This window comes from Athene noctua, chromosome 24 (genome assembly GCF_965140245.1).
Source record: "Athene noctua chromosome 24, bAthNoc1.hap1.1, whole genome shotgun sequence".
NCBI classification, from domain to species: Eukaryota; Metazoa; Chordata; class Aves; order Strigiformes; family Strigidae; genus Athene; species Athene noctua.
The window spans coordinates 8,510,141-8,535,588 of NC_134060.1; the positions used below are offsets into that span (position 1 = coordinate 8,510,141).

General features: G+C 39.7%; 1 protein-coding gene across 1 annotated transcript in view; it reads right to left on the reverse strand.

Annotated features, from left to right (window-relative positions):
- Positions 1 to 25,448, reverse strand: part of RLF (RLF zinc finger) — a 51,332-nt gene that overhangs the window by 17,351 nt on the left and 8,533 nt on the right. The window contains exons 3-5 of the mRNA XM_074926225.1: positions 22,595 to 22,676; positions 12,509 to 12,641; positions 2,937 to 3,139 (exon numbers count right to left, since the gene is read on the reverse strand). Of these exons, the coding sequence (XP_074782326.1) occupies positions 2,937 to 3,139; positions 12,509 to 12,641; positions 22,595 to 22,676 (418 nt within the window). The remainder of the gene's footprint in view (positions 1 to 2,936; positions 3,140 to 12,508; positions 12,642 to 22,594; positions 22,677 to 25,448) is intronic.

The following is a 25,448-nucleotide window of genomic DNA, read 5'->3' on the forward strand; positions in this document are numbered from 1 at the left end:
TCCCCCACTGTTTTAACAAGCTTCATTGTGTTTCCCTCTTGCTCTTAAGCATACAGCCCAAGAACAATCCTTACTCTGTAGGCAGTGTCTGGAGAGGGCCTCCCAAAACATGACTGTTCTTCAGCTTCCCAGCTGAATTTTTTTATGAATGGGATAATGGGCATTTGCTTAAATTCAGACTTCAGGTGCTTTACTCTCAGATTTCTGAATGGTCTTCCCCAAAGAAAGTCCAGACAAAGAACCCTACTTTGATGATAAAAGATGGCTATATGGAACTCAGATGCAACCTAGCAAACAATCGCACTGACATCCTACAGAGATGAGCAGTTACAATTAAAACAATCTGGCTTTAATTTTAACTGGTTATTTAATTTGAAAACCCTGATTTATTGCTACATGTGGCTAGCACCTGCCCTGCAGAGAAAGCCATCTTAGATTATGAAACACTGGAGGCTCCATGCTTTTTGCAATAGTAAACAGGGTTATTAACTACTTGTTAACTACTGTGTAGGAGAACCTCTAATTAGTGTTTTACTTGGTTCAATAAAATTGGCAAATTCAAGCCAAACACTGGAATCAACAAACCAGAAAGCAATTCTTAGTTCTGTTACTTTCTATGTTTCTCACAGAGCAGCATGAGATTCTTGTGAATAATCACATAGCCATATTATTTGCTCCATGTGTGCCTCGGGATCAGTTCAAGGTATCAGAAGGTACCGGAAATGCAAGAGACAACTTTATGTATAATGTATATACACAGAGTTATAACCACAAATACACACATGTATCTATATTGCATATGTGTACATATATACACACACACGTATGTATGTTATTGCCTATAGATATCGATAGTAGTTCACCAGCCTTAACTTTTAGAAACTCAGCAATTTAACTTCCAAGCCTGACCTAGCCATTCCAATCACTTCCATCCTGAAAAGGGATGACCATACCCTAATATTCCCAAACAAATTCCTTATCTCCAACCCTCCCGAAGCTATCTTTACTCATATTCACCCTTTTTGTAACATTTACTTTCTTAGCTAAGCCCTGTTCCTCCATCCACCCCATCTTCCTCTGAAACCCCACTTAACCCTTGTTTCTTTTATTATAGTTGATTCCCTCTTCATCCCACTGGGTTTTCAGCCATTGCCACCTCTCATTCTAACAGCTGCCATTCTTTGAGCTCTTTATCTTTCATCTTTTTTCCATTTCTTTCCTCCACTTGTTAAAGTAGGGTTTTTTAGTCTGGGCTTTCTTTGGGAAAGACCATTCAGAAATCTGAGAGTAAAGCACCTGAAGCCTGAATTTAAGCAAATGCCCATTAACCCATTCACAAAATAATTCAACTGAGAAGCTAAAGAACAGTCATGTTTTGGAGGCCCTCTCCAGACATTGCCTGTAGAGTAAGGGATTGTTCTTAGGCTGTATGTTTAAAAGAGGAAAAAGGAAATACAATGAACCTTTCCAGGTGACAACTTTCCACCCAAGGAAGATCATAGGTAAGGAAGACAAAGATGTAACACAATCCTTGCCTTCTGAAAACAAAGGTTGAAACAAAAATATTTTAGAAGTCTCAGATGTCAGCAATTCTGTAGAGTGTCAACTACACAATACCTGTGACCAAGTATGCAAAGAAACATTACATGGAAATCCTCATATCGCCAATTCTGTGTGTCAACCTTCTGGCACTGTAACACCACTGACTTTATGCTTTTCACAATGTTGGCTACAGTTCTAGTTAAGTCAATAAACCATACTGGTTTAAGGTACTGCTTTAAGGCTTAATGGATTAATCTTTCCATAAAAGGTTTAATTAAGTGATTACCATAATTTGATTCAATTCATCAATCTGTGTTCTAGTTTTTATACTTGACTGGCAAGTAAAGACTTTTCTGAGTATCTAGGTAAGACAAATAAACTACACTTCACAACTCTTAATCGAAACTAAAAACTGAACACAATTTAATGTGATTTCTATGCCTTTCATCATTAGTAGTCAATCCAATTAAAGAACATGTTGCAAGTTACCCATATATCCCCAACGCCTCCACTACGCAGATCGTGCCTGCAGTGAGCTGTTAAATGCATTCGATGCTGGGGGGAATGTGGCTCAAAACTGAACTGTTTGAGGGTACACCTATCCAAACATTTATTTTTCAAAAGAAGTATTTTTGAAGGAATGTTTTTAAAATAGTTTACATGTATAACAAGAACACTCCAAACAAGTCTGCCACTCACTCAGGAAGGGCAGACATTAGAGGTGCTTTTTTTTTTTTTTTTAATACGTATGTGAAGCTTCCCCCAGTTTCACAGAGGCTTACTCAAAATATTGAGGTCTCACTTTTAAAACTACAAACCCATACAACTAACAAGAACAGTGAGACTGATATAATAAGATGTGTGAGATCAAGGCAAGAGTTGTATGGTTGTATGACCCCTGTTACAATTGCAATGTGTTAACAAAAATCGATACCGATTGTTACTGTAAGAGGAAGACTAACTCCCAAAAACGAGTTTTGAGTTCTGGAGCAACGACTCTAAAGGGGTTGGGTTGGTTTGTGGCTTTTTGGTTGTTTTGGTTTCAATTTTTCTTTCGTAGGTCAGAACAACTAGAAGACAAGTAACTGCTCTAGTACTAGTACTCCAATCAGAAAAGGCAGCTTTCCAATTATATTTTGCTTACAAGGGGAACTGAAGTTACAACTTTTAAGCTTTCAAACACAACTAACCTTGAAGGCAAGCATATAATACATACTTAACTACAACAGCAGTCGATACAAATGTTCTTTCCTACTGCAGTCTGCAACAGATAATTTCTCTTCTGGAACTCTGCCGCACCAGTTTCACTCTTCAGCTTCACTCCTCAGTACTACAGAAATACATTCTAAAATGCTTGATAAATATACATTAAAAAGGGACTATAGATTACTAACCTCCTTAATGGAGTCTTCATTAGGCAGCATAGAACACACACATGTGATGTAGGCTTGGCGAAAAGATGAAACATTTGCAATTTCTGAAGAATCTGCACACAATTTTGACAAGAAAGTAGCTTGTGGGATGCAGTTTGACTTCATCAAATGTTTTATTCGCATCTGTAGAAAGGAAGGCCCTTCTCGTGTAATCAATTTATTAGCTAGGAAAAGAAAAAAGCCTTTGAGAATACACCAATTTACAGCTGACAGTTAACTGAAATTGTCCCACTGCATTCACACTTTATTACAAACTTGTGTAAGTATATACGGTCACCTTTCTTAAGAAACTTTAGGTGTGATAAAAAGTGACAGTAATAAATGGAATATTTTCTCCCAAACAAATTGAGACCAACTATGTAGGGAGAGAATACTGGGCTACAGAAAACAGACACCTCCCACAACCAAAAGATAGCATCCATCAATGCAACAAGTATGCTACAGCAGTGCCTGAAGGACACTCATGCAGTATACTGAACAAGAAACCAGTAGTTTTGCTGAGATTAAAAATCTTCAGCTTTTAATTGTATCTTCGTATTCTAAAGAATCAAAAATATTTCAAACAAAGCATTATGTACTTTTGGACCTGAGATTTTTCCACCCAAATTGTTAAAACCCCACATAATGCCAAAATATACAAAATTAAATTGAAGGTGAAAATGTTATCTTTTAATACTTTGGAAGAACTGTGTTTAAGACATGATAGGCTTATGCTCTAGATCAACCAAATACAACTAATCATTATGAGACTTGATGAACTAATTCAATATTAAAAATGTAATTTCAGATTCTTTTTGTAAGCAGTTAACAAAATTTACTTAATCTGTTAAAAACTTCACAGATTTAGTTTGATTCTCCTCCCAGGTACTTATCATAGAATATCTCGAGTTGGAAGGGACCCATAAGAATCACTGAATCCAAACCCCTACCCCTTGCAGGACTACCTAAAACTAAACCATATGAGTAAGAGCATCATCCAGATGCTCCTTGAACTCTGACAGACTTGGCACTGTGACCGCTTCCCTGGGGAGCCTGTTCCAGGGACCAATCACCTCGCACTGAAGAACCTTTTCCTAACATCTGATCTGAGCTTCCCCTGATGCAGTCCCATTCCAGGTCCTTGCGCCCTGCCACTGGTCACCAGAGAGAGACCAGCACCTCTCCCTGTGCTGCCTACCTTGAGAAAGTTGTAGACTGCGATGAAGCCACCCCTCAGATTTCTCTTCTCCAAGCTGAACAAACCAAGTGATCTTAACTGCTCCTTCTAATTCCTCCTTCGAGGCATTTCACCATCTTGGTAGCCCTCCTCTATATGGATATGTCCTATATGAGGTGTCCTGTACGTCCTTATATGTCCTATATCGAGGTGCCCAAAAGTGCACACACACTTGAGGTAGAGCAGCACCAGGGCAGTGTAGAGTGGGACAATCCCCCCCCTCGCCCAGCTGGCTATGCTGTGCTTGATGCACCTCAGGACATGGTTGGCCCCTTTTGCTGCCAGGGCACACTGCTGACTCATATTTAATTTTCCATCAATCCAAACCCCCAGATCTCTTTCCATGGGACTGCTCTCCTGCCTCTCATCCCCCAGTTTGCACATGTAACTAGGACAACCCTGTTCCGGGTGAAGAATCCAGGACTTGGTCTTGTTAAATTTCATATGGCTAGTGATTGCCCAGGTCTCTAGTCTATCCAGATCTCTCTGCAATGCCTCTCTATCCTTGAGGGAGTCCACAGCTCCTCCTAATGTAGTATGATCAGCAAACTTACTTAATGTATATTCAACTCCTGCACCCACATCATTTATAAAAACATTGAAGTCCACTGGCCCTAAAATTGAGGCCTGGGGAACCCCACTGGTGACTGGCTGCCAGCTGATGTAACCTCATTTACCATAATTCTTCAAGTCTGACCCACCAGCTAATTGCTATTATGGACTTGTCTAGCTGAATGGTGGACATCTTATCCAGAGGGATACTGTGAGAGACAGCATCAAAAGCTCTGGTAAAGGTACATGCACTTTGACTAAGCTGATAAAATAGTATGCTTCAAGACAGCTATGGTGCTATTTCTAGCTTAGCAAACATCTACAGAAAGGCTTGATACTAGTCTCCAGATCTGTAGGATTTGCAAAAGACCTTTGAGAATTACAAGGAGTAGATATATTCTTACACGGCATGCAATAATACACATCAACCAAGGAACAAACTGATGATGTGTAGAAATACTCATGGAAATGTCTGAGACATTCTGATAAAACACATATTAGAACCAGTGTTCTGCAGCAGCTGTAGTCAACCAGCTACCTGTACAGTCTGCAAGAGACTCTGGATTAGTCAAAAAAAAAGTTTGCTTTCGAATAAAAAATTAGTGGAAGAGCCACTGAATAAAAATATTTTCACTATGTTAGTATCTTATTACTACTATGTGGGACAGGTAGCCAAGAAGACAACAGTATATAAATTTCCGAAAGAGAGTATTGTACATAATACAAACCAAGAAAATTCTCATGCTTTCTACACTTAAATTATTGCCCAAACAGAAAAAGAATGTTCTCTAACAGCCACTACACTAGCTGGCAGAAGGCTTAAAATGTGCATCTAAACAGAAAACTCATTTCAGGGCCCAAGTACACACTACATGCTTGTAGTGAGACTGACTGGTACTCTGCAGAAGTTTGCCTAGTGGCCCATAAGAGGTCATTTTAAGATTCAGGTCTAAAGTACTGGTTTCCATTTTTCACAGGAGAAACCTCTGAGCAGCAAACTCTTGACATAGCTGACACTGACACTTCACATTAAAGCGACTTCAATGGAGAAGGTAAAAAAAGCTGTCTGACCAAGAGACAGTCTGCGGTAAGATCTCCAGTTGCTAGGAAACAAGCCTCCTCTCTTTCTTAAAAATTACATCTGTATATGACACTGTGCTTGAAAATTTATCAAGGATAAATTTTAACAGTGCTTCAGTATCCATCCTATTTGATGTAAGACACTGCTGCCACAACAAGGTGGCCAAGAGATCACTGTTAAGAATTCTTATAAGGCTTGATTACTCACTATCAGAACAAAGGGATCTATCTAGGTGAAGCATACATTCATGGGCATGTCAGTAATAATTTTTAGTGCCCACAAGCAGTCAGAGCAGTTTTGTAGTCCCTGCTTCTACAGCTCTTGGCTCACAGAAGAATTAAAAAAAAAAAAAAATCAGATCCATGAGAAGAAATACTAGGGAAAAAAAGATATTCTATTTACCTGCTCTAAGAATGATTTAGATTCCTCTTGTTCCTTATTACACAGATAGACATGCACTTTGCAATTGCTCAACTTAAGGTTTTACTGATACATCACAACCAGCTAGTCAAGACATGAGAAGTGTTAAGAGTATCTGCAGTCACCCAGAAAAAAAATCGGTGTTTTCAGGTTAACATTCACACTTTTACCTTTAAACCCAGACGAGAGAAACTTGCTGATGCAATACAGGAGGTGGATTCACTGCTGGTGTGAACAAGAGGGTCTCAACTTGCTGCAATCTCTGGGAGTGGCCCCGTAAACCCATCCCCAGCCCCCGGAGGGAAGGTCTGTGCCCCTGGGCTGATTACACCACACCTAAGCAAGTCTGTATCGAGTTCTGCAAAGGAGGCAGACGACAAACTGGGCTCCTTTGTCATGCAGATGTAAGCAGTGAAGGTAGGAGCAAAGGTCTGATACCTGACTCGTGATTTATTTCTATCTTAGCACCTAGTTTTCATCTGACTTGTCCCTTTCTTTCCAACAGCCTGCCTGCAACAACACCCCTTTTCCTTGAAAAGGGAACAAAACCTCATTTTGCTGCCTATTCCTCAGAACAGTTGTTTTCCCCTCAGAGAACCTAATTCTGTACTGAATCCTAAATCTGTTATGTTTCCAAACGTGTCCAAGAACAGATTTTCTGTTCCTTCTCTTCCTAGACCGCCTGCTGTTGTCTGTTCTATCCCAGTGTTCTACCAAGCATCTCAGGACTAAACCAGCTTGCTATAAAAATCTCTACACATATCTGAAGGGCTCTTATTTCAGGACCAAAAAGTAAGGATAAGACATTCCCCTTTCACCCAAAACACTTGTAGTATAAGATGAATTTAAATTATACCACAATATTGTGAATACATCCTTTATGAAACACGGATGGCACTAAAGCATGGAAAAGAGCCTGCAGTCACTATCAGTAATGTTCAACAGAAACAGCATCTTAGGTGAGCATTTCCACTGGAAGTACCTCTGGAACAGAACAGTCTGCTAAAGCACAGTAAAGTATGCTAAGTATGCACAAACAACACTGAGGTCTGTATATTTTACAATAGCAGTGTGGTAGAGAGTTCTCCCAGCTTTCCTACAAACCAGTTCATGTCCATAGAGCCACACCAAGATGTTGGTATTCATCTGCTGCACACAGCAACAAGCTCACCCTAAACTCTTTGTTCTTCCTGAATGATATTACTTGTTAAGCCAAAAAAAAAAATAAAAAAACCTGAAATAAGAGTATCAAGACTCACTTCCTTAGGCATAGAAAAATGCTGGAGGTCCATACTGCTGAACAGCATCTATTATGTTCACTTTGGGATGCTCATATCATTTAGTCATCTAAAAGGTGTAAGCAGCAATGATTTTTTTGTGGCCCTTTCCTCAAGCAAATATTCATGCCCAAAACAAGCGTCTTGAGCCAGCTGACAATACAAAACAGCAACAACCACCCCAGCAGCTGACAGAACCTGAGCTGCTATGAAACTTTTGCTGGAATAAATTTGTAAGCTGTATTTACAGCTGATATCTGTTCCTTTTCAGGGCCAGTGCATTAAAAAATACTAATAAAGAACTCTGATCAAGAGAGACAAGAACATGTCACATTTTCAGGATCTTTGATTCAAGTATGTATCTGATTATCATTAATATGAACTACCAGTTTACAAAACAAAGCTCCAGCTGGGCATGTTGAACTACTTTCACATCTGGCTTATCAGAGGTCCCCAAGTGCAAGAACTAGGAATGCTTTTCATACATACCACAAAAACCCAAGAAGCATGAAATACAAGAAATTAAGTTTTAGATAACTGAAATAGCATCCTTTTACAAAAACACTTCAGAAGATACCCTTGTGAAACTGTTGTTGTACTGAAGAATAAAATAGCAGTTTGACTAAACCAACTGAAAAACTATTGAGCTAGAGCTCTTTCTGCGGCCCTTACTCAACATGCCTAACAGTAGAATTGTCATCCCTGCTGTGGCCTGTAAAGTGCATTTTGATTCCTGCTACTTCTATCAAATGGAGCCCGGTAGTCAGAAGAGAACATCACAGAGAGCAAAGGAGTGACACAAGTAGAAGAAGGAAGACAAACATGATAACTAACCACTGACTCCAGATCTCCAATACAAGTATTTACTTGATATGATTCTGAAGGAAAAAAAACAATTAAGTTAATCCAATAGACATCTGGAGTTACTTAATTCTAGCTCCAACCCTGTCCTACAGAAGGCCAAAAGAATAATTCCAGCTCTCCAGACAGACTTTTCTGCAAGCCAAACAGTATTACAGCAGCATCTGACTTCCTGGTGCAAAAAAAAAGAAGGGACTGAACAAAGAAATGGAAGTAAACCACAATCAACAAGATTTTACTAATCATAACATAGTGTGATACAGCTTCATGGATCAGTTGGTGTTTCAGTTGTAACTTCTGCAGTCACTGAATTATACTTGTCTGATGATGTTAAGAAGATAAACCAGTTACATTAGCAGCAAAATTTAGGAGTCAAAATATTTTCCATGCCATAATTTGTTGGCATGGTGAACAGGATTTCTTTAAGTTTTCATTGTGCCTTGCACCAGAGTGTACAGTATACAAGCCTGGCACATTCATCTTGCCTTCTGAGAAAAGAGTAAACTTTACATATGCCCTCAATCTACTTCTCTCTTCCTGTAACATTTTATAGTTTTATGTCTCAGTGACTCACGATATGCATTATTTTGATTTCTTTTTAATGTTATTGAATGGGTGGCAACAATTACAGGAGACCGAATCCTATGCTCTGTGTTGTCTTTCCCAGCCTTACATTCTCTCCTACAATTCCCTGCAAATCTTCAATACCTGTTCAACATGCTCATAGTCTCCCAAGACACTATCAAGAACAAAACCAATCAAATAAAAAACCCCTCCATCATCTGCAAGGACACACAATTATTTGACTACTGAAGCATTACTTTATAGTATTTGTAGCTATTAAATATCCCCATTCCCTCTCTTCCTATTTTCCCATTTCCATTACTAATAATGCTACTACTTTCAATTACCACTTTCACAGCATTTGCTGCAAACCAGAACAGCAGGAACAGGAGAGCACTCTCAAGTGATGCCCTCACGTCTTCCTACATGTTGACAGATAACCATGCAAGCTCTACTACTATCTACTGTTCCCTGCATTCCCAGCTGAAAGCACTCAACCAGCATCGTGATGGGTGCTGACACATTCAAATAGCTTGAAAAGATGGTAGAAAGATCTTTTAGATATTCCTAAGCAGCTATGTTGCATGTCAACAGGCCACAATGACAAAGAGCAGAGTTTATCTGCTCTTCAATACCCTGAAAACAAGCAAACCCACCAAACCAAGGTTTCCAAGATTGCCACAAAATCAAGATAGTTGGTAAGAAATGACATTTTAGGCAGGTATTTGGCTTCTTAGAATTGACCTTTATTTGAAATGTCTAACTCTTTACCCTATGATTTACTTCAGAAATCTTCCTTTGACAGAGTGGTCTAACAAGGGATTCCAAAGTCATATTCAGACTGTTGAAGTACGCTGGTCGACTACACCAGACTATATGACAATGCACTTGTATAGTTAAACATTTCCAGAAGAGCTCCAATTAAGGTCCTGTTGCCTCTGCTTGCATCACATGAAAGAAAGATCAGTGAGTGAGGACACTCTTCTGGGCATGTCTTCAGATCTGGCTGAACAGACAAATACATACCCAATAAAGAACACTAAGAAATCAATAGTTTCAGGGTTGCCAAGCGACCTCAGAAATGGGAACCTACACTCAGCCCAATTCAACATGGTCAGAGATGTGCCAGTCAATCAGTTTCTCAGCAGAAACTTCAACTCAAACTAAAAGCCAGAGAACCGCACAAATTAGTTCTATGCTATTACTGCTTAAGTCAAGAGACAGTCTGAACTGCAGCAAGGTCCTCCTGCATAGGAAGGAACAAGTGTAGCAGCATTTAGTAATATAGCTATTGACAAAACCAGTCACGTGTGTAAGAAGAAAATTAATCTGTAATGGAGCCCATGCAGATACATAAGAGGAAATTGCTCCGACTAGAATTCATACCAGTCCTCCAGAACAGCTCTTGGCTTGTGACAGGTAAAGGGAGTTTGCAAAGCTAGCTAACCGTTAGCCCCCACTGTCCGAGTAAGGGATTCTTCAATAGCTGAAGGTTTTCAGTAATATGGACCAATTTTGAAATGCAAGCCCTCGAGTAGAAGTACACTAAGAGCAGCAGCTGTGCAACTGGACAGCCCAACAATACTATAAAGGAACAACTGCAAGACAGGACCTTAGCGTGGAATGCAATTCTTTTGAAGACATCTTGGAGATGGGATTAAATGCTGCTTGGAATTCAAATGCCATACTATTGAACACCTGAAGTGAAGGCTAGCAAAGACTGCAGTCCACCCTTGGCTGCCCCCTTTTTTTTTTTTTTAATGCTTTCTAGCACAGGGAAGCTACATATCCTCTTGCTGGAAGTGTGGGAAAGGCAAAACAGTGAAAAATCTGCAAAACACACATTTCCTTAACGCATGGTGCCCAGAAGGAACACAGGGCTGGATGGAGATCCAGTGGTTTGTGTTGCTGTGGCACCAAGGAGGAATGCAAAGTGAGGCGGAGGCTTTGTGGTCCAGTTCTTCCACTTATCTCAAGGAACATTTGACATGACTATGCAGATTTATCTCCTGTTCCTCCCCTTCTCTCAATGGCTGTTTTGCAGTACTCTGCAGACCTTATCTCTCTCTCTTCCTCTTTTCCCACAAAAAAACAGCAGACACCTTGCACCGAGGAATGTGCTGTGTCATTACTCGAACAATGGCTTGACCACCGTCTCACCCCCTCACACACATACACCCTTAGATAAACACTCCCCCGAGTTTGTATCTAACTTGGAGGGACAATAATCTGATACCAAATCAAAGGGACAGATTTATGTGTTTGTGCTCCTTGCTCCCCTCCCCCAAGGGATACCTTTTGGTAAGATTTGGGCCCTTGGCTATGCCAAGTGACTACCTGGGAATTAAGTGTGTGATTGCAGTTGGGGTGGGGGGGTGGTTTGTGTGCAGTGCTATAGAACCAACCTGCAGTTTGTGCATTTATCGTAGGCAATCTTAAAGGATCTGTAGATGTTGCATAAGAACATGAAGATGTTGCACATTTGTGACCCTTGAATGCCACCGGACCTACAGCACAGGGGCTGTTCGTGCATCTGGTGTCAGGCCTATAGTTACGGTTGCACAGTATAACAACAGTATACAGTTGGCACAGCTATTAAGAGAAGTCTAGCAGCCCCCAGCCCCTCTAATCTCTGAGGACTGGCTAGAACGCATCTCTTAACCAAATTATTTCATTACCTTAAATGCAACACCTCTGAATAACCATAATGTGCTTTCTTGTTTATTTACTGAAAAGTACTAACTTAACACAACTCAAAGAGAGGCTACCGAAAGCCAGAAAGAAAGGTTCTGCTATGGAATAAAGGTTGACTTAAAATCCCTTTTTGTGTTCCTTTATTTTTTAAAAAAAATATTTTAAGCTGTTCTTCACCTCTATAGTATTTTTAACTTTAGATTACCACCAAGATAAACTGTGGTCTCATGTTAATGGAAGAGTTAAAAAATACCTGCAAGTACTTAATAGCACCACTAATAAGTATGAAAAAATTTCAGCAAGTACAAGAAAGTTTAAGAGAAGACATTAAAAAATTATATGAAGTTACACTAAAAACTCCTTTTCCTTCACCTCTCAACATTTTCTGATTCAGAATCTTATTTCCATAATGAGATTCCCATCCCAGAACTTAATAAAAGGAAACCTCCACACTCATGTTACCCCTCCATATGCATCTTTTAGGCCTCTGAAAGGTGTGGACATGGAATTCCTCCCTGTGAGTCATTCAGGAAAACATTTAAAAACAGAATTTAAGATCACCATAGGGAGCAAAATTTCTGTATTTTTATGATGGAAAATGAAGTAATTACTTTTAAAAACGGAGTTTCAAAATATTCAAACCAATGGACGGTATAGCCCAGGAGGAGATGCATTAGCAGGTACACATTGTCCAGCGTGTCAGTGAGACAGTTTCATCATAAATATCATTTAGCAACACATGAATACTACTGCACAATGCAATTTAAAATACAACTCTCCTCTGACTTCAAATCACTGGTTCCCCACCAAAACTGCACCAAGTAGTTTTTTAATAACCACATATCATCTCTAAAAATCACATTCTTACCTTCCTCGGTTTCTACCGGTTGCTGGGATAGAATCTTAAGAAGAACTGGATTTTTCCATACTCCTTCCCTTGTGATATCCACCAATACTTGGAGATTGTTATTCCCAAATTCCAATAAAGCATCATGTGAATCCTACAAAATGTAAAAGAGTCATTAGAAGTATTTGCTAAAAATTAAACCAATGTAATTTTACATTATCTGTTCTAATATTTGACTGTATTCTGATGGTTTCTCACCATTCTTTCAAGTCAGTACTGTTGTGACATGTTTGCACTGGGATTTTAACAGTACAATGTCTTTACACTTTTCTAATCCCACAGCAAAACTGCCCAATTTCAAAGTACTGAAAGTTAATTCAAAGCCTATTCTGCACTTGCAGCTTTTCCACAATTTTTATGTTTCTCCATGTACGTGTATATATAAATAAAATTACAGAAATTATTGTATAAAAGACAAAGGATTATTTTGTATCAAAGCATTTAATGCCATCTAAGAAACCAGAATGAAGACTAAATAGTTTTCAGAACAAGTAACAAAATGCCACAAGTGTAAAATTTTACATTTAGTGTTAACACTAGTGAGATGAGTCAGTCAATTCACTTCTCTGAGAATTACTGAAGTGGTGACTCGCTTGTCTGAGAAAAGTGGTGGGGGGAAACATCCTTAAACTACATGTTTAGCAGCGCAATGGGAGAGGCTCAGAAAGGACTCCTCTCATCTACCAAAAGCGTGAGGTTGGGGTCATATGAAGATGCACTTTTCCTGGTGGTTAGAGATGCAAGAAGTCTCAGGGAACTTAAGAGAAAGCAGAGCACAATACACACAGTAGAGACTGCCATACAACACTCACAGTCCAGACCAAACTGGATCGTGAACAATTTCCTTTATTAACATGAAAACATCCTTCTACTGGATACAGATACACCATTTCCTTAGAAATTAATCCATATCCAGTGCATTTACTCTAAGATCCAGGAATTTCCAATCCAGAGAGTTTGGATGCTGTGAAGGTTGACCCAGAGACCCTCCACATCAAACAGGTCTCCAGCGGAAGTTCATCCACCAAACCTTTGTACATAGCACAATACTTAAGAGTCATCAAGGCCCTACCACTTCTGGAAACCTGAGGAGCGGAAGAAAAAGAGATTACACATGTAAAGGGTAGAGTCTAACACAGAAGAAAAAGTAACTGGAAACAGATTCCAGCACTTAATGTCCCTAGCAGGAAAACCAATCTAGGGTGACCTGCACTAAAAAAAGTATTATCGTGGAGAATTTCCTAAAGCTGACAGATACCAACCAACTGTAGGCAATCTGCGGCTACACATTCAGTAAAAATGCTTCTTAGTCATAACACATCTTAAGACTTAGTTTGACACGTGACAACGTCCCCTAGTTCTAATGAGCTCTGTTTTAGCTGGCAGTACTTTTAACACTATTATTAACTTCAGGTTTGCTTTCAATAGCCTCTGTTGTATCCCCTATATCAGAATCAGTTCAATGTCCTTAATTATAAGAATTAAATGGGGCTAATGCTATGACCGCTGGGAATACCAGAGTAACTAAACAGCCTTGTATCATGAGCTGTCAAAAGACAACAATAAGCTACCTTCCACACTGCAATACATAACACGTGTTTTTCAAGTTTCTGGGTTATCTTCTATAACCCAAGTCAATCAGCTATGAAATTACCCAAGACTTTCCCATTAACTATTCACAGTAAAAGGCATCTCTGCATTTAATGATTAGATGCAGTTTAATAAATTACATATTGACGTTCAGTATCAGATGCTAATTTCAGACCAGCTACAATTTTTTTATTTAACTATGTCCTTTCTAATACTACAAACTGCACTCCATAAATCTGTGCATGGAGAACTTGGGCAAAGCACCTACACACTAGGGAGTGAAGCTTTATTCCCAGCAAAAGATTCACAAAGAGAAAATCACATTCTTACTGTGAAGGTTTCATTTACATTGATCCACAGCCGTCATTATAGTCTCAAGTTTCTTAAAGGACTCCTCTCAAATAACTATGAAACATAGTACCAGACTACCCAAATTGAAGTGGAGCTAACACAGCATCCTTCCCTCCTCACTCCCTGATTATGTGTATCTGCTCCAAGTATACCAGAGCATACTTGCATACTTTATGGAACAAACTCTACTGTCACTTCACCCCTGAAGTCTGCATCCATTGGTAAGTTTACACGGATCCATCCAGCTCCTGGAGAGCCTGTCGGTCCCTAGAATAGGAAACAAAGTGTATGGGGCTCTTCAAGGTGCATCCAGATGACTTTGGGGCATTTTATCACTAAACTGAGAACCCAGGCAAGTACCAAGTGAAGATTCCAACAATCAAAAGGGGACTCCAGGAAGATGCACATACTTCTAGAAAGCTTGTTGCAGCAACCACCTTCCTGCTTGCTCATGTTAGCACACAATGAATTGTGACACTTTAGAGAATGAGCAAGAACATGGGCTGGTGTTCTGCAACACAGGTGTTGAGTATCTCTAGGAGATGTTGCTGTCACAAGAAGCATGAGGAAGTCAAGGAAAAGTAAAGCATATTTTGCATGTTTCCATTTAAGCTGGTAAGAACACAAAATGCATTCCTGATTCCAGAAACTGGCATTACTGTACTCCAAGGCTAGGCTAACCTTCTTCCTATACTAGCCATGACATTAAAGTGACATGTCCTGACTTAAATAAACAGGATTTCCAGCTATAACCAGTCTTTAATGTAAGAAGCAGCTGACACCAGAAGGCAGGGTTGCCATTCCAAAAGACATTCAACAGGTCACAGAACATCGCTGACAGGGACTCACTGAAGTTCAACACAGGCAATTCAAAGTGCTGCTGCACCAGGCACAACCCCAAGTATCAACAGAGGTTGGTGACCAGTTCGGCACAACAGGCCTCTAGGCTCTGTAATGTAAGTGTAGGTCAGCAGCGAGCCCTTACTGCAAACGAGGCAGCTATGCTGAACAGTCTCAAACAGAACATAACCAGGAGGTTGGTGAAGTGTTTATTCCCATCTGTTTGGTGCTGTTGAGACTCCACTGGAGTCCCACACTCAGTTGTAGCTGACCTGTACTGCTCATCTGCCATAGTGGAGCAAGTCCAGCAAAGGCCACCAGAAGGCCTATACAATCTTAGGAAGAGAGGGTGAAGAGGGAAATTTCTGAGCTGGCATTATCTTTGCTATGCTCCCCAGTTGGTAGTTGGAGCTGGACTTTCTGTCTAGTGAGTGAGTCAATAGACAAGTCAAAGGGAGATTCAGTAAAGGGGAGTGGGGGTGGTGTATCGGTGTTTAAATACCCTCACTTTGAAAGGACTACCCAAAGTTTGTGCAACCTCCATTCTTACAGACACTTAAAACTTGGTGGGGCAGGGCCGTGAGCGACTTGGTTCAAGATAGCCCTTACTCTGAGTGAAGAGGTGGATCAGATAACTTGAGCTACCTTCCAGCTCCAGCTGCCTCATGACTCTTCCACAATAGTCTGCATATTCAAAGCAGCCAGAGGACTGCACATTCAATGCATTTACCAGACATACTGCAAGCACACTTAGTGGGAGTCGGTGCCCTATACTAGTTCTTCTCTGACTGCAAGAACAAAACCAAACATCAGAAGTGAACACACATTAGGAGTTCTTTCCAAACACAGAACTATAGTGCAGACTTCCACCTTCTAAGAAGCACTGAAGTTAAAAGCCTCATAGCTGAATGCAACTATCAAGCAGTTTTGATAACTTCAGTTATCTCACCTTCCTTAGCAATGCCCAAGATTTTCTGTAAATATTGCCTCAATGGTGATTTTATTTTTAAAATAACTGCTGTAACTGTTCCAACTCTTAGTTCCCAGCATACTTGCTAAATAAAATGAATTATTAAAGGACTAAGCTACTTCTAAAAATTATTATAAAGAAACAGAATAAAGAGCTATCAGCGAGACCACCTCAAAATTGGTTGTTGGTATCATAAGAAGAGTTGGTGCTGATCTGTAGATGCAAAGACAGGCAAGTATGAGGCTCAGAATGAGGAGCTACACAGGAGTTACAACACGCAAAGGTTTCAGGCTGTATTTAAGCACTTGAAAACACCACTTAATCAATCCTTATACATACACAGCTGTTCCTCCTCTCAAGACTTTCCTTCCTGTGCAAGCTGGATCAGGAAACTAAATTCAACAGAAAGAGCCTCAGGGGAGGAGTATAAGTTTTTTGTTTCGTTTTTAAAAATTAAAGCATGATAATTTCCCCACTTTACACACAGCTAAATGGCATGACAGTAGAATCAGGCAGGTGAATGACAGACATAATGCTTAAGTCAGTGCTGCCAGAAGATGCTTAAGTTATAGCCTCAGGACAGCTTTAAAAATGTCAGTGGGAAACAACAAACCGATCTAAATTTAGATCTATGAATTATGCAACCACAGTCCAGAGTTCCTGAAAGTGGCAGTTATGATCACATAGAAAGTCTGGTATGTAATTTTATCCTCAGACTTGGGTGATTAAGAAAACAGTTAGGGGTGTGCAGGTTGAAGGGACACTGTATCTCACCACAAAATAAATACAAGCCCATTTTGACAACCCCCACTTTTGACCTCTCTCAACTATACAGCACACATATTAAGTTTTTTCAACACAGTAAGCTGCCAAACCATCCATTGTGCATTCCCCTCCTGTATACTAACATTACAGCTTGAACTTCTACCAGTCTCAAGTGTAGAACAGGTCAAAGACCAACTCCAAAAACCCATCAGCATTTAACAGCAGCCTATGACTTCGAATTTCACCTGGAAGATTGAACTCAATGAGCTTTACTGAGCTCACAACAGCCAAATCAAGAAGAGTTCTTGTTATCAGAAGACCTTTGGTAACCAGCCTACACTTCCTTTAGGGTACTGTTTATAGGTTCAGATTATTCACAAAGAGCTTCAACAAAGCATTAATATCAATGAAAATTTAACAATCTTAATGCAAGTCTTGAGAATTTATGCCATTTCCTGGCATCATATGAATAAAAGCATAAAACTCAGACATTCCCAGCTCTTACTGTTGAGGAATAATTTAACAAACATGAGACAAAGCATCACCTCTTAAAATTACCAGTGTTTTACTATACTTAAATGTACTGCAGTACTGCAAGAGCTTTAAGGAAGCCACAGAGAGCTCTGAGCACATACTACATATAACGGTGTCACCCAAATATCTGTTTTAGCAACTTCAAGATATTTATTAGTGAAGAAGATTGAACTACAAACAGGATTTCCAGCTCTGCGCGGTTCTGAAGGGCAGAGAGAGCGAAACACCTCGTTGTATGAACTCACCCTCTGTACTGATAGGGCAGGGTTATACCCATCCTGGCCCCAGCAAGTACTTACCAACCAACAAGTGCCCAAGACCACACTGACGGATTTTGCAATGGCACATTACACTGACTGAGACTCACTGCCTCTTAGTGACACTTACCACAAGTCCCTCTGCTGCTGAGCTACATGTTCTGAGGAGTTAGAAGCCACTGCCTCAGAGAAAGACAAAACAGACCATTTACCTGCTGCCACCAACAGAATGACATAGCTGTGAGGAACTGAAGGAATTAACGGGTCAAACATTGAACAATGCGAAAAGCCTCAAGGACAAATTGTGGCCTTTGTGGTTGGTCTGAGGAATGAATTATCTGCCTAGGGAACTGCCGAGTGTACTGAAGGGTGCGCAGCTCCACTCCCTTCCAGTTTTATAGCCAAATTCCTTAGATAAGCCTTGAAGCAGGGAGGCATCGACAGAGTAAAACCGTATGTTTGGGTTACTGTCTGCACCTTAATTTACGACTATAGCCTTGAAGAAGAGCTAAAAGACTGCTAAGAGATAAATAACCAGCACCAGATGGACCTAAGCAAAAAAATGAGGAAAAAATAAAAGGGGGGGAGTGCAAGCATGACCACCGAACCCATGGTCCACCTTTTTCCTTGTCTCCTATGGAAAGGAGTTCATGGAATACCTGCCTCTCCTGATCTAGTATGCTAGTCAGCTGATAAGATGAACTTAAAAGGCCACAAAAAACTTTCCTGGGTGTGCACCCACTACTGAAGATTACCAGACTTGAGTCAACGTTGGAACCTGGGGTGGTGATACAGATTTCTTTGACTCTCTTCCTCTCCTTTCTCTTTTCTTCCTTTTTTTTTTTTTCTCCTTCTTTCTTACAGATTTATAAGAGACTCCATTGCTTACTATCCTTTTCCAAGTTTAAGCTATTTCTACCACAAATAAAACATTTTAACTGTTTGTCTGGTGTTGTTTCACCTTAATTTAACCTGAGGGGATCACAGAACCTTTACAACTCTCCTGGTCATAACAGTAGCTGGCAAAAAAAATAATCATCATAAAATCTGGACAAGGGTGAGGTACTACTACTGAAAAGACTGCCACTCCTCAGGTTATGACATTCTGTGATCCAGTGTAAACAATGTTTTCCCAACAGCCACTCTTCCCCACTCTGAGGGCTTTGGGATGCAGTACCAAACTAGCAGAGTCCAGTTCAGTTTTGAGGATCATACACATTTCAGTATCTTTGCATTAAGGACTGAAAGAATACCTTTAGAAGGTGAGAAAAAAAGGGGCCTATTATACACCACCTGATTTGCTGGGTCAGCACTGTGTTTGAGATTGAGGGTATCAACACTAAAATATCAAATATGATATTCACCAACAGATGTAGCATAAGTAACTAACTACTGACAAGACACTTCGCTTCCATTCTAGATGCTTAGCTGAACCTTTTCTTACTGAACCTGCTGAAGAATTAAGGAAAAATTATTGATTATTAATGGAAATATTTACAAGAATCTACTACGAATACTTCTAAAGACTTTGAAAAAACTTAATGCAAAATTTAAGTATATAAATCTCATTAAGACAATAGCATAAATAGGTCCTTAAGAGGGGAACACAAAACATTACATTCTAGATGAAGTGAGGAAAGGATTATATAGTAAGAGCCTATGGACAAAGTTAAAGAGAAAATGCAATCCTTGGAACAGTTTACTCAAGTACCAGGATTTTTCAGTGCTGGCAATTTAAAGCAATCAGCAACTCCTACAATGTCACAAAAGTTTTTGTTTTATGCAAATCCTCAATACATAACTTCTCTAAAGAAAGCATTTATGCTCTTTATAAGGCTTGAAGGGAACACTGTTCCATAATCTGTATTCAATTCCCATGACAATGCATCTCTGCCCCCACTAAAACAATCTCTGCATGTACTGTTTTACCTTCCTTAACTGCCCAGATGACATCCATCCCCGCAGTACCTCTCCACTGAGTTCATACCCCAGATTGAGTTTGCCTGTAACAAGGGTCCTGTTGTAATTCTGCCTCAATCCTTTCACTCATATTTTACAGCATTTCCCCACCTGCGTCCACATCCTTCTGCGTGCTGACACTCCATAAAATCTGCGCTGCGACTCCTGCCATACAATCTCACATCTTGTTTTCATTTTGCACAGGCTGCCTCTGGTCTTGCTTAGAGATAAGGAAAACTGGACTCATGAGGGACTGCAGGGTGTAACTACTGTTATTTAGGATGAAAGAACAAACAGGCTCGGATACCAAATAAATCTTCTGATAGCATTTTGTATATAAGCTTGATGTCAGTGACACTCCATTTTCAGTTTCAGAAAAGTCCCTACACCTTGCTGCTCTGAAATGCAAGTCCTTAAATTTTCACCCCAGGATGAAAAAGATACTTTAAGTTTCACTGCCTATGCAGATTGTTCCAGAGCAACAGTTAATGCAGGCAGATCTGAAAGAAATACTTCTGTCCCACATTTGCTGCAACCATTACACTGGGAGTTATATTCCTCATCAGTCACACTTGCCCCTTTTGTTAGGAAAGGAATAAGCACACTCACATCTGTCAATCTGGGGCATGTGCAAATATATAGTTTTGCAGTGCTTTGCTACAGGATTTGCCTGGAGATTGGTGCATTAACATCAGACTTTAAATGTACAAGTCCTGACATGCAAGCCTACAAGTGATCCCTGTCTAAAGGTCTATACTGCCCTCTGTACAACTGCATACTCCTCCTCTGTTACCCTCCTCTTCTGTGATGAAGAGTGGGTTCACGCTGTATTCCAGGGCAGGGTATGAACATTCTCATTCTTGTATTTCTGCAAGAGTGCTACTTCAAAATCTCATTAAAAGCACCTGTTTGTATAAGTCCACAAACCCCTTCAGCAAGGTTTCAGAGTACTACCAAGTTTAATAAGCTTTGCCCAAATGTTTTAATGTTTGAACTATGGAAAGCATTAGGTGAGTGCTAAAGTTGGATGCCAGTTTCAAAAAGTCAGTACTAACACCAAGTATATTACTACACCTGGCAGTGCAGTAATCATCTTGAATTATCCCTCAGTTCTAAAAGTTGAAATGAGATATCTGGGCTTGGGTCACCCTTCTACCCCTGGAATTTAACGGTTCCCTTTCAACATACTCAGCCTGAATAAAAGTAATCTCATCTGACTAAAAACTTGCTGTCTGTTGACAGAAGCATCAAAGCTCAATCACTTGCTTCAGAAACCTAGAAACACACACGCTTGTTAGATCACAGAAATGATTCTCCTTGGTAACAAGAATTCTCCTTGCAGATCCCTCCAGTGAAAAGCTAGCAGTTCTTAGAGCTGCTTCATAGCTCTGCTAGAACAGGAAAAAGCCTATATATGCCCTCCCCATACTCCGAATATGAGACAACATCTTGTGTCAGGTCTAGGCCATCTCAGTTACAAAGTTATTGTATGCCTTTTAGTGTATGATAAACTCTTAAGGCTTAGGGAAGACCTTATCACCACGTTCCAGTATTTAAAGGGTGGCTACAAAGAAAGTGGAGACTCCCCTTTTACAAGGAGTCACATTGAAAAGACAAGGGCTAGTGAGTACTAGTTACTCTTGGGGAGATTCCAACTGGACACAAGAGGAAAGTTTTTCACAATGAGACCAATCAGCCACTGGAATAATCTCCCCAGGGCAGTGGTGGATTCCCCAACCTTGGACATTTCTAAGATTCAGCTGGACAGGTGCTGGGCCATCTTGTCTAGACCGTGCTTTTGCCAACAAAGGTTGGACCAGATGGCCCTTGAGGTCGCTTCCAACATGGGATTCTATGATTCACTCTTCTTTATCCAATGATGACTAGATTCGTGAATTTAAGAGTTACCCTGGAAAACATACATTTCAACTTCTTCCATCAGCCCTAACAGAAAAGATGAAGCTGTGGCTGACCACCCTTATTTGTGGCATACCCACAAATGAATGGGCTGGGAAAAAAGACCTAACCTCTGCAACACCATGATTAATAGCTACAGACTACATGTAACAGATGGCATAGCTGGGTATTATCAAAATAAACTGATATACCTTCAAACTTGGTTCTGGAGTGCTGCACTGTCCGCTATAATCTGCCATAGTAAGGGAATCACAGGACTTACGCAGCAGCACTCAAAATAAAGGACAAATCTCTGACACCACTAAGACCATAAGATCAAAACTGTACCTACTGCACTTCTTTCTACTACCAAGCACATGCCACACTCAGAAGAAACACTTCTAGGAATCATCTGGACTAAAGGCCTGTCCTGCTGTTTTCGTCCCCCTCAATTCAGGTATAGACACTAACTTGCATAGACACTAACTTGCCACTCAAATCTCAACAAAAGCTTTTTTAGTTGTCTTCAGAGTAATACCTCAGAGCTGTTAACACCACTCCATCTAACTCAATCTTTCTCTCACACTAACCATTAGATCAAGATCTGCTGTAGTTCTCTTGCTACAGTTGCCATTGGCTGTGTAGTTCTAAATCTGCTGTTGGGCCTAAGGCTGCCAATACTATTGCTGCAGTTAGTCTGCTGCTGCTCAGAAGCTCTCATTGCCTGGATAACAGCAATGCAAGACAGGTGGAATTCAGCGAAGGGTAGAAGAGGAGCATAATAAGCAGGGGGGTTTTTTGTTGTTTGTTTGGGTTTTTTTTGTTTGGTAGTTTCTGGGTTTTTTTTTAAAAAGTAAATTGAAAGGAGAAATTCAGAACACTTACCTGTATGGACTGATGGAATCCTAACCACACCTCATGCGGCAATTCACTTTCAGGAACTGAAAGCAGTAGCTCAAAACAACTCCTGGAAAAGTAAGAGGCAAGTAAGCAAGCTACCTGAACACACGCTGTTGTTACATTAAATAAGATTTGTGGCACGTATTACTTATCATTCAGATAAGAAATCACAGTAACATTGAACCATGTTGGACTGCATAGCTCAATTCAGTTCAGATTCCAAAAACAGAAAGGGGGGAAGCAAGTCCTACTTGATATTCCCCCATTTAGACCACCAGGTCACTGCTATCCTTTTTCAGAAACAAAAAAGGAAACAACTGTATGTATTTAGTACATCCGTCTAATTTCAGGGAAAAGTTCTGCTGTTTTCTAGGAGACGAAGCAATGGCATGGGCTATCCAATCTGGTACAGGACATACAACTGCTGCACAGAACAATCTGAGCTAATCAAACTAAATGTGTTAACTGTGACACTCTGTCTAGAGATTCACAAGATTTATGCACAGCAAAAACATTCTCATGACAATATAAAGTAAGGAAACTGGTCTAAGACTCCACATACAATAAATACACTGAATAACTGCTATAAGCTACAATTGCTACACAGTTCCATCTTATGTTAGTTTTTCTTCAAGACCTCTACTCCTGAATATTAAATAGAAGAATGACAGGACAACACATGCAGTCATAGATAGAAGAGCTGAGTGAACTTGGGTAAGGAGAAAATGAAGAGATGACCATAAACCAAACATGAGCTTCAAAACTGCTTAGTACCCAAATAGAATGGATTTCCTTTCCCTCTTCCTCCTGAATTTTGATAAATACGTTGAACAGTTACTTGCAAAATGCTGTGCCTAATCAGTCTTTAGCCAGACTCAGTAATCACATGCATAAACAAGATCAAGTGGACAAATACTGAACTAACATCGGGCCATTCTTTCCACATTTCAGAAGTCTGCCTTCACCGCCCAATCCTCTTCCTTTAAACAGATTTCTATTAGACGGAAAATATGATAGCCTTCATTGAGTCATTCAGTAATTATTCACATTAGACACTAGAATGTCAGTCATTACTATGCCCATGAAAAAGTGGGCAACAGGATCACCAGATCTGTCATAGGTCACAATATTATAAAATAATCATGACTTACTTTTCTCTTGTACCCAAGCTTGGCAATACAAATTAAACCCCCAGTCCAGATGTAGTAACCACCTGGGTCTAGACTAGACTATCAAAAACAACTTCACAAAGGCTCACAGCAGCTGAACTCTATTTTAACATTAAAAAACCACAAAACCCACACCAACTGAAAACATCACTAGGCATGCCTCCAATTTATATCCATGTCACACAGAGACTCTTTTCATCAAAGAAAATATTTGCAAACTTCATGGCCAATGTGCTTTTGAAAAGTCTTTTGATGTATACCTCATTTTCAGACTTGAAGTCAACCAATCCTGTCTACTTCCACTCTTAATTCCTGGAAATATTTTTTCTAGAATATTACTTTTTCATACATGACATATTGGTTACATAAAATATCAGGTTTAAACAAAGTGGCAAAGCAAGATTTTGTGAATAATTTTTACATACTTAACCCCTGAGGTACTACTTCGACAGCAAAAAAAAATCCAAAATTACATTTTCAAAGCATTGTGTATACAGAGTGAGATGACAGTCTATGAGGACAAGAGGGCTGAATTTAGGCCTCCAGAGTTACCATCTGTTGCAGTAACACAGCTGAACCAAGAACTGAAAATTCTTCTGTTGTGAGTCCTTAAGTATTCCTCAGGATCCTAACACCAAGCACTCTAGTTTGGAAATCCTAAGAAATCTGGAGCTCCCAGGGTATAGCCACCACATAAAACAACATGCAGCACAACTGCAAAACTAATATCCAGGATATTCCAATTTCCTTAGCAGAAAAATAATTAGAATTCTAAGTTACTTGCCTAAGTTTTTGCTGTAAGAATTGACTCGAACACACAGCTACATAAAGACTAGCCAGCCTTTCTTACTGGCAAGGGTGAGGAATGGCTATTTAGCTTAATTCTTCCTTTTGGTCCTTATTATACAATACATCAAAATCCACCTCTATCCCTGAAAGCCCATTTCCTTCTTTATTGTAATGGAACTAAATGGAATGTAGGTATCATGGCTAAGGCCACAAATCAAAGTATCAGGATCATGTCATGAAGTCAAGCCTTTCCACCCAGTACCACCACAAAATCTACCTACATAAAACTAAATTCCAAAGTTTAACCAAATTTTTGCAAATAAAATGTAATGGGTGCTTGAATGATTCCACTAGTAAAAAACCCCCATTCATCTCAAAACACTCAACTTCAGAATATATTTTAAAAGGCCTCCTAGGTTTGAATTTCTTTATTTTGGAAGGAATAACTCTAGGTAAGAATCAACACATTATTTGCATATAATTATTCTATAATCACTTTATCTCTTTTTTTTTTTTTTAAGACAAACTTTAACAAGTAAATTTAAAAAACTTTAAGAACTGTGTTAAACTTTAGATTGTATTTGAGAATGTTTCTTAACTTAAGCTTCCGAGAGTTAAAACAATGACTAATTATACATCAGATGATCAGCAGGAATAGTTCACTTTTCAGGAATTACCCTGCATTTGTTAAGAACTGAGTTAGCTCTTAATGACAGAAGAGTGGTAAATGCAAGTTAGTGAATCAAACTACAACAGTTTATTAGGTTGAGAAATGCTTTCTTAGATAGCCAGAGCAGTGAACTGTCACATGTACCTCCTCACAGAGGTGTTACAGAAAGCAAGCACTCTTCCTGAAAGCAATGTGTTAGACTCAGTAGGTA